At 45.0% G+C, this 12,838-nt stretch overlaps 1 protein-coding gene across 4 annotated transcripts in view; it reads left to right on the top strand.

Moving 5' to 3' along the window:
- Cap2 (cyclase associated actin cytoskeleton regulatory protein 2) overlaps window positions 1–12,838 on the top strand; it is a 149,415-nt gene that overhangs the window by 55,387 nt on the left and 81,190 nt on the right. For all 4 annotated transcript variants that reach the window (XM_087589689.1, XM_087589691.1, XM_087589690.1 and 1 more), the window contains 1 exon segment: window positions 5,659–5,736. In XM_087589689.1, coding sequence (XP_087445815.1) covers window positions 5,659–5,736 — 78 coding nt within the window.

The raw sequence follows: 12,838 nt of genomic DNA, 5'->3' as shown, positions 1-12,838 counted from the left end.
TTCTGAAGCCCTGAAAATATGTTTTAAAAAGCAGCTCAGCTCAAAGCATCGTACTCGTGAGTCATAATGGCTTCAAGGCCGGTGAAATTTTAATACTCTACTCTTTGCCGAGAGAGATCTGACAGAGGGGATTTTTTTGTTTTTAAATCACTTAGTCTCAGCAGTGAGGTGACCAGGACAAAGAGAAGGAACGATGGTGAACTTCAAAATTGCTTTAAGAAAAGATTTCACTGAACATTCACAAGATGTAGTCTGTTGTTAACACAACAATGGGTCGGATTTGTGGCTTTTGAAGTGAGTGTCTATTAGGATTAATTTGAACCCAAACGTTTTCTTACTGGAAGAAAATCCTTAGATGAGAGTAATCGTGAAAGAAAAAAAAAAAAAAAAGAAGGTGTTTGTAAAAATTATCAGAAGTAGGGGCTGGGGATTTAGCTCAGTGGTAGAGCGCTTACCTAGGAAGCGCAAGGCCCTGGGTTCGGTCCCCAGCTCTGAAACAAAAGAACCAAAAAAAAAAAAATTATCAGAAGTCAAAAAAATGGCTCAAGTAACAGAAACTCACCAGTTAGATTAGCGTATTTACCCTTCTAGCTTAAAAGAGCCTTGTATTGACACTGGAGTGAAGTTAACCTGGTCTTCCTATTTCTAGTCTAGCAATGTGCTTTTGAAAATGTATAAAATCCATCCCCTCCTTACGTATCAAGAAGTCAAATCCAGGTCGGCAGAGATAGGAACTTCTCTGAACAGATAGGAAGACAACAGGAAATTAGAGAAGAAATTCGTAAACAAGAATATTAATATTATTATTGACTCAAGACCACATAAAACTGAATCCCTCTTTTCAGGGACGTTTCCTTCAGGCAAAGTATTCTCCCATTCCACAAATGGGCAAAAAGCCAAAAGGAATGGGGGCAAGTAAAAAATCTTGCAAATGGGAGGGAACTCTCAAGTGGGAGAAGACTATACATATGTAGGGGATGGGGTGAGTGGATGGGAATTCTACTCTGTACTTAATTTCACTGTGAATACAAAATTGCTAAATAAATAAATAAAATAAAATAATAAAATCCAAGGCCAGTCACGACAATACTCACCTGTCATCCCAACCTTTAGCAAGAGAGGGTTGCTGCAAGTTTAAGGCTAGCCTGGGCTACAGGGAGTTCCAAACCGTGCTATTGCAATATGAGACCCTGTCAATAAAAACCCCCTCTATAATAACCAAATCAAAAGGTCTGTAATCTAAAACAATGCCAGCAACTAAGAAGTGAACAGTTCCACTCCTAACTTTTTTTTCCATCCCTTAAAGACTTACCTCAGGGGAAATGAAATCAGGGAAGGGTGATATGAAGCAAAAGGAGGGAATGGGCTGCTTCACTACATGTCTGCTCTGAAGAAACTGCCCCAAAACCCGAGGGGACCACTCCATATGAATGGCATAGGAGATGGAGTGAGTCTCAGTCTAGGTTTATGGACCAAATTCCCAAGACAAGCAGCACCCCAAACCTCTAACTACCACCTCCGCTGGGCATCTCCTTCCCACGGACCCCCTAGCCATGATGTGTGCATTATTTTTCTCACGGCTGTGACCAACTATCCGGTGAAGAAGCATCTTAAGGAAGCAGGGCTGATTTGGGCCAGCAGTGTGAGGATGTAGCCCACTGCTGTGGGCAAATCACAGGAAGAGGAACAGCTCACAGCTGTGGCAGCAGGAATAGGAGGCTGCCTGCTCACCTCTCAGCAGCCTGTCAGCCTCAGCGCCCACCCTACAAAGAACCGCTTCTTCTGGCTAATCCCCACCTCACAAAACAGCACCACCAGCTGGGGATTGCATGTTCAAACCTGTCCTCCCGTGAGAGAAATCAAACCACATAACACACCAGGCCCTACAAGAAGCAGGGACTAAAGCATTCTGCTTCCAGACTGTGGCTCAGAAAGGAAAACACTGATCTCCATTCTGGCTGCAAGAGACTACAGGACTCAGGTATCCATGTGTTATGAAGATGTACAGTGCACACCAAAAAGAAATGAGCGCGATCCAAAGAATCAGCACGGTGGCTGCAGACAGTGCGGGAACAAAACACTGTGCAAAGTAGAGGGCACAGGCTGGCGCTTTGCGTTAATTTCCATTGCTGTAAGGATAATACCCGGTACCTAAATCTAAATAGGAGAAAGGTTTAATCAGGCCTCGATCGGTTGAGTTCATTGCTGTTGGTCCCAAGGCAAGATAGTTGATGATGGCAGGAGTGTCTGATAGAATCAGAGCTGTAAGAGATTGAGGTACCAGAATCGTCTTCAAGGACACCAATAACCTAAAAGCCTCCCATTAAGTCCCACTACTTTCTTAGGCAATATCCCTTCAAGCTGGGAAGCCAGTCCCTCCCACACGGGCATAGGGGAGTCAGCCCAGATCCAAACTATAGCACTCTTGAAGGAAATGAATTTAGGGCACAGAAACAAATGCCCCATGGTGATTTGATCAAAAGATAACATCTGCTAGAACACTGACAGGGATATTGTGGTGGTTTGAATACGCTTGGCCCAGGGCTTGAAGTGATGGCTCAGCGGTTAAGAGCACTGACTGCCCTTCCCAAGGTCCTGAGTTCAATTCCCAGCAACCACACGGTGGCTCACAACCATCTGTAATGGGATCCGATGCCCTCTTCTGGTGTGTGTGAAGACAGCTACACTGTACTCATACATGAAATAAATAAATCTTTTAAAAAAGAATATGCTTGGTCCACAGGAAATGGCACTATTAGGAGAGGTGGCCTTATTGGAGGAAAGGTAACCTTGTTAGAGGAAGAGTGACATGGTAGAGGGGTGTGTGTGTGTGTGTGTGTGTGTGTGTGTGCTCAAGTCTGGCTAGTGTGATCAAGACCCTTCGCCTGGCTGCCTGTGGAAAACACTCTCCTCCTGGTTGCTTTCAAATCAGGAGGCAAAACACTCAGTCCCTCTGGCCCCACATCTGCCTGCATGTTGCCATGCTTCCCACCATAATGATAATGGGCAAACCCTCTGAACCAGTAAGCCAGCCCCAAATAAATGTTTTCTCTTATAGAGTTGCCTTGGTCATGGTGTCTCTTCACAGCCATAAAGCCCTAATGAGACAGATATCAGATAAATTTTGGAGATCTTTTAAGAACAAAGTGACAAAGCCATGAGAAGGAAAGAAAAGGCAGAGTAGAGTTAAAGAGAATCAAGAAATAAAAGGCTATGAGTGTGAAGATATATGTGTTAGAAACGGTATGCGTGGGGCTGGGGATTTAGCTCAGTGGTAGAGTGCTTGCCTAGCAAGTGCAAGGCCCTGGGTTCTGTCCCCAGCTCCAAAAAAAAAAAAAAAAAAGAAAAAGAAAAGAAAACGTCTAGAAAAGAAAAAAAAAGAGCAAATCTATCCTAAGCAATGTAACTTAGGAAATTCAAAATGCAAACAGGGTTCAGGTAAGCAGTTAAACTCCAACAATGAAGGAAGGCAACCTTTAACCAGAATAAGCAAGTTTCCTTCAAGGAAGAAAAGCATCCAGCTCAGATCCAAAGCAGTGCTCTCAGAAAATGGGCCTTGGAGACAGCCCAGGTGATAAAGGTTGTCTGGTATTTTTGTAAAACATCAATCTTTGAAACATCTTACATTTAAAAAGAAAAGAAAAGAAAAATGGGCTAAGGCGAGGGAGATGGTTCGGCCAGTAAAGTGCCTGCCCTGCAAACGTCAGGACCTGTGTTTGGATCCCCAGAAACCACTTAGAAAGCTAGACATGGCAGCCCATGTCTGCAACCTAGCCTTGTTAGGGGCAAAGTGCAAGTTAGAAGCTAAGAGACAAGTCCTTAAAGACTATTGGCTAGCCAGCCTCTCTGAACTGATGCGCACCAAGTTCAGTGAGAGATCCTATCTCAGAAAGTAAAGCTAGAGACAATAGAGGAAGGCATTCACCACTGACCTTGAGCCTTCACACACACACACACACACACACACACACACACACACACACCACACGCACGCACGCACGCACGCACTTGCACATAAGTGCATGTGGACCAATGCACACAGATACACCACACATATGCGTGTATGCAGACACATGAGCGCTCGTGCACACAACACCATACATTAGCTGGTTTAACTTACTAAAACAGCGATGTGGCTTTTCTCAAAACAGAAGTAATATGCTGAGTAGCTAACTAAGGTTAATTATGGATGGTATAGATATTTTTTAAATACTTTTGCTATCCTTAATTAGAATTATTTAATTATGAATAGAGGATGAGGAAAAAAAGACTATATGGTCTAGGACATTCTCACTTATACAAGTCCTTTGTGTTGGTGGTTGGGACCACTCTTCCGGAGTCCCCATGGCACTGAAAATCAATCTTCATAGTCACCCACAACTACTGGCTTCATGCAGATGGCTTAAGACTGCGTCTCTTCCACTAGAACATGAGGAACAGATTTGGGGCACACTTAGAAAAGAAACAGAGGGAAGACACAGTTTGAAAACTTTAATGGCCAAACTTTTGGGTGGGGGCTGGGGGAAGGCAGGATCCCACCCTGAAAATTACTTGTTGTGTAGGCCAGGCTAGCCTCAAACTCACAGAGGTCCACCTGTCTCTGCTCTGTGAGTGCTGGGATTTAAAGTGTGTATTCCTATGCCCACCCATGAGTCGAGCCTTTTAAACAGCTTGAGATACAATTCGTATATCCTAATATGTACACTTTTAGAGAGTAGGATTCTGGAGGTTTTTAATATAGTCAGTAAGATGTGACACTCTTCAACTCTGTCTGATTGGAGAACGATCCCCCCCCCCCGCCATGTGGGGGGGGGGCGTGGGGGCAGGGTTTAAGATTATTTGGAAGCATGTGGATAGGTATTCATATGAATGCAGGTGCCTATGGGGACCAGGAGACAATTTCAAGTATAGGTTCTCAAGAGCCATCCACCTTGTTTTCTGAGACAAGATTTCTCACTGGCCTGGCCTGGAGCTCACCAAGTAGGCTAGGCTGGCTGGGGAGCCGCAGAGATCTGCCTGTCTCTGCCTCCCCACCTCTGGGATTTCAAGTACCCCACTCCCATGCCTAACTTTTTCTCACGGATTCTGAGTGCCTGACTCCGGTCATCCTGCTTGTGCAGAAAGCGCTTTACCCACTGAGCCACCCCAGTCCTCACTGCAAAACATTTTAACCCCAAAAGAAACCCTCTGTGGTCCATCAGCAATTTCCTCTCCCCTCCTCCTCCCGCGCCCCCTCCCACCCTTCATCTCTACAGGTCTGCCTATTCTGGGAATTTCTCATAAATGAGATCACACTGGACTGGCGTGCTCTTTTGTAACTGACTCTGGTCACTCAGCATAATGTTTCTGAAGCCTTGCCTGTGTCACAGCCCGTGACAGCACTTTGTTTTCAAAGGTGCACAATGCACCGTCTCGTGGCTCAGTAGCTCTTTTAAAAGTCCCATTAATCGGTTGGTGGACAGTTGGCTGTCTCCACATTTTGGCTAGTATGAATAATGTCGGATTGTTATGCATTTACAAGCTCCCCTGTGAACATATGTTCCCATGCTTTAATATTCACTGCTGAGGCGGGATGGGGGGATGAACCATACATGTGTTTGATACTTGTTTCAAACAGAGCCCAAACACTGAAACTGTTGCCTTCTTTTCTGTCCGCAGGCGGAAATGGTACATGGTGCTTTCCAGGCACAGCGTGCTTTTCTTCTCATGGTCTCTCAGCACCAACAACCCCAGGAGGTAAGAGGGTATCATAATGCACGGACTGCCGACTGAGTGGGCAGAGTGAGACATCAAATAAATAAGACAGCAGAAGAGTCTTTTCCTTGTAGAAATACCTAGCCGTGTGTCAATACCACCTCTAATGGAGATGACAGTGTGGCATATCTCCCCTCTTTCTAGCCTTGGTGACAAATGTAACATATACCGACAACTGTGTGTGTGTGTGTGTGTGTGTGTGTGTGTGTGTGTGTGTGTGTGTGTAACACACCTAATTGAATGACAAAAGGCCCCTGTGATGTATCTTATTACCAATATATTAATGGTTTGACACACCTGTTTGAATGACAAAAGGCCCCTGTGATGTATCTTATTACTGATATATTACGATTTGACAATTGATGCCACCACTTTAAAGGTCGATTTACACATGTCACCTCTACGTCTTGTTCTTTCCTATTTTCATGATAAAGAAAATGCTTACACCGATTTTTAGTTCCAACTTTGTGTTGATTTATTATCGGACTGTTAACAGTTACAGGTAGCTTCTGGGCAAGGGGTGGGACTTTGCCCCTCCAACCCCAATGCTGGGATTTTTGTCTGATTTAAACTTGTGAAAGTCTGGTACCGCCTGGAAATTCCGTAATTACTTACTTTTCTTGTTGCTGTCACCAAGTACCTGACAGAGGCAACTTAAGGAAGGTAGGATTGATTTGGGCTCATAGTCTGAAGGTACAGCCCATCACGGCAGAGAAGGCTTGGCGGTAGGAGCATGAGGCAAGTGGTTACGTGGATCCCGATGGGAAAGAGAAATGGATACTGGTGCCCACTTAGCATTCTCCTTTGGGATTCCTAAAATCCCAAGTTCAGTGTCATAGAACAGTGCTACCCACATTCAGTGTCTTCCTCCTCAGTTAAATCTCTCTAGAAAAAAATCTCACAGACACACTTAGAGATGTGTCACCTAGGTAATTCCAAGTGTAATCAAGTTGACCTTGAAGATGAGCCATCATCCCAAGTACCAGTGTGTGGGTTGTACCACAAGGAGTTCCTATTTAATTAGTCCAAGGAATGAGCTTGGCTTTGAGTAGGAGGGCTCCCCAGGTGACTCTAACTTGTCAATGGAGCTATAAATCCCTCCTGAGATGGACATGCCTCTTCCTTCTTTGTAAAAGAAGAGACTACCACAAAACCTGGGCGAGTCTGAAAGCGTGGAAATACTCCATGCTCCAGTCTTTCCCCTCGGCCTCTTCAACCCTAGCCTGGCAAAAGAGAAAATGACAGCCCTATGCCTTCTGGACTCTTTACCTTAGCCTTTCTTCTTTGACTGACTAGGAAAAAGTGGTTTCCATTGAGTCCGAGGTAGAGAAGAACTGACTTTTCTGCCCAGTGCTGCACTCTGTGGATGCTCTAAGCCTAGAACAAGAATCTTATCCATTGGCTCTACTACTTAGCACTGAAAAAAAAATCAATCTGTAAATGTCAGATAATGAACTAATGAACAAAAGGATGGGGCTCGGGTGTGGCTGGGTGGTAGAGCATACATTCAGCACGAGTGAAGCCCAAGCATCAGTCTCTAGCACAAGAAAGAGGAAGCAAGGGATGTGTCCCCATGAGCTGAGGCACCAGGACTTTGGCATTCCAAGACGATCCATGCTCAAGTATATTAGCTTAGTGTAAGGGGGAGTGTCTACAGTTTCCCCTTCTTGCTCTGCTGAATTCTTGGTTAAAAAAAAAAAAGGTAGAAAGATGGTTTTAAGCTCCTGGTACAGCGATGCCCAACCGCATTGGCAGGTAAAATAAAAGCTGAGTTGTTGTTGCTTTAGTACCCACTTCTCTCTCTGACCCGGGAGTTCTTCTACTCCCTTTTCCTCTTAACGCAAAGCACACTATTCCGGAACTTCATCTGACAGAAAGGCAGATCAAGGAGGTCACCATCACAGCAGGGAAACATCCTGTAGCCATGTGTTGCTCCCCCCTGTGTGTGCTCTGCAAGAGGCGCCATAAAAAGTATTACCACAGTGAAAATGGCTCAGAAGCTGTGACCTACCTGGCCCTCTGTGTTGTGATTTCTTCCTTGCTCCAAGAGGGAGGGAATACTGCTGTAATTTCCCCTCTTGCCGACCTCCAGCAGAGCTTCTCAAAGCTTTGGTGGGCGTGCGAATCCCCTAAAGGGATGTCAGGTCACAAGTGGGCCACATTTACACAGTTTTCAGGTCAGTAAGTCTGGAGTGTTTACCAGGAACCCACAGTTCTAAAGTGTCCCAAATTAATGGGGAGCCTGCCGGTCCAGGCTGACTTGTGGCTGTGTAGCGTGCTCTCCCCATTATGCCTCAAGCTCAAATTCATTTCACCCAGAGAACTTGCTGGTAGGTGAACAAAACGAAATAAAAGGACGTAGACATGACTACACCTAAACTATGAAGATTTTTATTGTAAATATAAGGGAGAAAGCAGGCAGAGGGAAGAGTTCAGGCTGAGCATGGCCGGCAGACTAAACCGGACTGCCAGAGAAGATATGGGGAGGGAGAGCAAGAAAGATGCTTCCTACCAAAAGCGTCCACCCGGACCACGAGGCCAAGAAACCAGCAAAGCCAAAATGGCTGGATATTATAGATAGATCAAGCTAGGGGAAGGGAAACCCAAACCCTGGAAGGGAGAGGTTTAGGATATGGGGTGGGATTAGAAGTGCTAGAAGGAGCCACCGGCACTGAGAGATGCTGGGAGAGCTGGGAAGAGACACGGGAACTGAGGGATGCTGGGAGAGCTGGGAGGAGTCACAGCTGCTGAAGGATGCTGGGAAAGCTGGCCAAGGTCCGCTTTGATAAATTAATAGGCACCTCAGACATTTGTCCTGGGTTTCTGAGACCTAGTGGTGGGATATATTGTCTAGTTCATTAGGTTCTGGTGTGGGGCACAAGGCTGTAACAGGTCCACTATGGTTCAGCACTGCGGGTCTGTTCCTACATTTCGAGCGGTAAGACTCAAGCCCTTGCTGCCAGAAAAAAGCAGAATAGATTGTTAGGCTGTCCGAGTCTTAGGGACTTAGAAGAGCAGAGGTCTGCTTCTTAGGAACCCTGGGTGACTACGACACATGTGTAGAACCAGAGGCCAACTTGATGTGTGATTCCTCGTGAGCCTTCGATCCTGGTTCTTTTGTTTTGTTTTGTTTTTTTGTAAGATACAATCTTTCATCAGCTTAGGGCTCATCAATTCCTCCGAGCTGTCTAGCCATTGATCTTCAGGGTTCTGACTGTCTCTGCCTCCCACATCACCACACCTGAATTGTTTTGTTTTTATTAATTTTTAAACACGGGTTCCAGAGGTGAAACTTGGGTCCTTATGTATACAGCAAACACTTCACCTACTGAGCTGTCTCCCCAAGTCGGAAATGATTTTTTTTTCTTTAATTTGAGTTTGGGGCATGAAAGGGAAATGTATCTCAGGGCAGGAGAAGCTTCCTAAGAGTGTGTTCTGATTCGCTAATAAAGGTCACCAAAGCAGAGTAACCATGAGCAAGCCCGAGAAGCTCACTTAAGACTCTGAGCGAGGGAACTAAGTTTGTGTGGTGGTGTTGGACGTGGAAACTGGGGCCTTGTCTATGCTGGGTAAGTGCTCTGCAAAGTTAGCAACATCCCCAGACAGGCCACCAAGTTTGTGGGAATTTGTCCTGCAGCACTAAGAACTAATTCAGGCGGATTTGATTGCCTTCTTTCTAGACTCTAACACAGGCTTCTGCACAGACCAAGATGTGCTTCATTGTTCTTCCACCAACCCCTCTATCTACTCCAGAATAAGCTGGAGAGTGGGCTCCTCTAGAGCCCTGACTGACAAGATGATGCTCAATTCCCAGTTTCTTTTTCTCATTTTGGAAACGTGTAACTGCTCTCTCACATTCTCTAATCTTAAAGCTTTTCTGTTTTCTTTTTTCAACCATGGCCCATAGAAAAGAAAGCATTGCTTCACCATTGCCTTAGTTAGGATTTCTGTTGCTGCAACAAAACACCATGACCAACAAGCTAGCTGGGGAGGAAAGGGTTTATTTGGATTATATTCCCATATCGCCATTTTTCATCTAAGGAAGTCAGGACAGGAACTCAAACAGGGCAGGAACCTGGAGGCAGGAGCTCATGCAAAGACCGTGGAGGGATGCTGCTTACTGGCTTGCTCTCCATGGCTTGCTCAGCCTGGTTTCTCATAGAACCCAGGACCACCAGCCCAAGGGGGACACCACCCACAATGAACTTGGCCCTCCTGCATCAATCACAGATTAAGAAAATGCCTTACGACTGGAACTTACAGGGGTATTTCTCAGCCGAGGTTCCCTCTTTCCAGCTTGTGTCAAGTAGACATTAAGGCCAGCAAGCCCAGCTGTCCACCTTCACAAAATAACAGTGGTTCTTCTTGTGTGCACAGCATTCTGATCATTTCCTCTTGTTTCATCCTATTGGCTCTGAGCTTTCATTGATGGTCTTTCTGTTTTCAAGTCTGACTCTGACCCCCTGAATCAATTTGACAACCGCCTTAAAACTCAAAAGTACCTGTATGTATAAATGTGTTGAAGTATCATTATTTTACCCTAAATAAGGTATAATTTTTATGTTCTTACCTATCCATTAAGGAAATGAGTGTGTGTGTGTGTGTGTGTGTGTGTGTGTGTGTGTGTGCGTGTGCGTGCGTGCATGCATTTATACTTGGGTGCCTATTTTCTTGATACAGTTTCATAGAAGCCAGACTAATTCTGAGTTTGCTATGTAGTCGAAATTTGCCTTGAACCCTTCATTCCCCCGCCTCCACTTCTCTAATGCTGGGTGTCCCACATAATACCAACCTCCAGCTCGAAATCTGAGAATTTTCAAGAGCAGAAACTTTGGACTTGGCCCACCCTGACTTGAATTCCAAAGTCTTGTACACATTAGCTCCCCTAATCCAAACATGAGAATAATAAACTGTCTCATGTCTTCAACTGTTGAGAATCCTGGGTCTTTTTCTAAGGAGCTACTGGAGAATTAGCCAGGTTAAATCCACCTGGTGTTTCAGCCAAACCAAGTTGTCAAGTAGCCCACCCTGGCTATGGCAAATTAAAGCTTCTAAGCCATGTTTTCTCCTCTTTGAAGTATGGGTAATAATCCCTAGAGTCATGAGGACTAGATGAGAAAAAGCAGGACAGGGTCAGGTGACTTAGAGTTAGGTGTTAGTCGGTACAGTTCAACCGTTTTAGCAAGAAGTCACCATATTGCAAAAGCTTACCAGAGTAACCCTTTCCTTCTCAGAGACGGTCTACTCCAGCCTATGTTATAGTTCACTCTTTGGTCATTCAAGGAGTGGGCATCTTCTCCCTCGAGTCAGTCCTCTACCATTGTTAGGTCCTCAGCTTTGACTTAGGGGAGAATGCGGGATTCCTTCCTAGGGTGTTTTAATGGGCTGGGCTGGAAGCATCTTAGGTCACCTTCGTTTAGACTTGTGGCTATTTCTAGCTGCAAAAGAAAGTTAGAAAATTTAATCCACCAGTATGCACAACATTTCCGGCATCTAAGACTACCAGAGTAGCTCTCTTGATCTGGCTGCAGAGAAGTCTTTCAGAGAGTATATGTGCTGTTTTTCCAAACTCCTAAGAGTTTTCTAGACTAAAACTTCATTACCCCAGCCATCCAGAGAAAGAATTAAAAAAAAAGGGGGGGGGTATCTGCTGTTATAGTTGCCTTTCTCATTTCTATAACAAAATATCTAACAAAAGCCACTTAAAGACAGATTGAGGGATTTGTTTGGCTCTAGATATGACAGTGTAGTTCATCATGGGGGTGGGGAAAGGGAAAGGGAAGGGGAGTGGGGGATGGGATGCCACCACCCATATCCAGGTTGGGTCTCCTCTTCTCAGTTAAGTCTTTCAATACTTCCCCTGTACGCTCAACGTGGAGGCTCCTAGATGACTCCAGATCCAAAGGACAATGAAAATTAACCATCACGACTTTTAAAAAAAAATCCAGCAGATGACGGCGTTTGTTGCATTTGCACACAAATAGAGCTGTTTCTCCAGGAATACTTTGTAGCCACTTTAAGCACAAGTAGTTGAGTCCAACCTCATCTGCCCGTGGGTCATAAGAAGTCACATTATTGCCCAATATTTCATAATGCCAAAGTAGTCATGTGGCTTTGATCTCAGAGCGTGTCTGGGGTAAATTACTTGGTGTTCGTGGCAGGTCTGGAAATTGTAAGGGAAAAGCAAATGAGTGAACAAGGCCAAACTCTAAAGTGTTTCTTATGTCCATGCCCAGAAAACGTCACAGCATAGCTGCTAAGTGTTCTTGAAGGACTTAGCCACGATTAGTTTCATTAAGTTCTGCTGTCAGGGCCCATGTGACAGAGAACACCATGCGACAGATAAATAAAATTAGGATTTTTTTTTTTTTTTTGGTGGCAGCAGCAGGAAGGGGGGGGGGGGTAGCCGGGTCTCAGTAACCGTGCTAGGCAGATTGACAAGCAAGCCCCTAAAGATCCTGTCTCTGTCCCCTCAACACTGATTACAGGTACACAGCGCCATACCTTAGTGCTTCCAGAGTGCTGGGGGTCTGAGTCCAGCTACTCTTGTGTGTGCACGGCAGGTAACCAAATGAGCCATCTGCCAGCCCGTATTTTAATGGGTTTTAAAATACATAATTTCTTACATTTATCTTGAAAACCAAAAATATAAAACAACCCCGTAAGAGAAATTTTTAAAAAGTAACCCCTGTCCGTGTCTTATCTGTGCCACCATACTCCATTGTGCCTTTATGTCACGATGTGGTCTGAATGGACCGTTCTGGGGAGGAGCAGCTCAGAATCTAACCAGTGGCCCTTTCTCAGATCCGTGCAAGATGCTCATTTCGTAAATACATTCCCGTCGCGACAAACTCGAAGACGCCCGAGGGCAGTAACGCATGCTTCGAATTTCTGTAGAAGCATGCAAAATAAATCGCGTATATATATGTGTGTGTGTGTGTGTGTGTAACAGGTCCAAATCTGCCTTCCACATAGAAGCTGGTGAGTATTTGGTTTTGGTCTAGTTTGAAGCGGTATCTGGCTGTGTATTCTTGGCTGCCCTGGTACTCACTGTATACACCAGCTTGACTTCTAAGTCATGATG

This window comes from Rattus norvegicus, chromosome 17 (genome assembly GCF_021556685.1).
Source record: "Rattus norvegicus strain SHRSP/BbbUtx chromosome 17, alternate assembly SHRSP_T2T, whole genome shotgun sequence".
Taxonomy (NCBI): Eukaryota; Metazoa; Chordata; class Mammalia; order Rodentia; family Muridae; genus Rattus; species Rattus norvegicus.
Note: the sequence above shows the minus strand (reverse complement) of the source record. Positions and strands in the feature narration are given on the sequence as shown.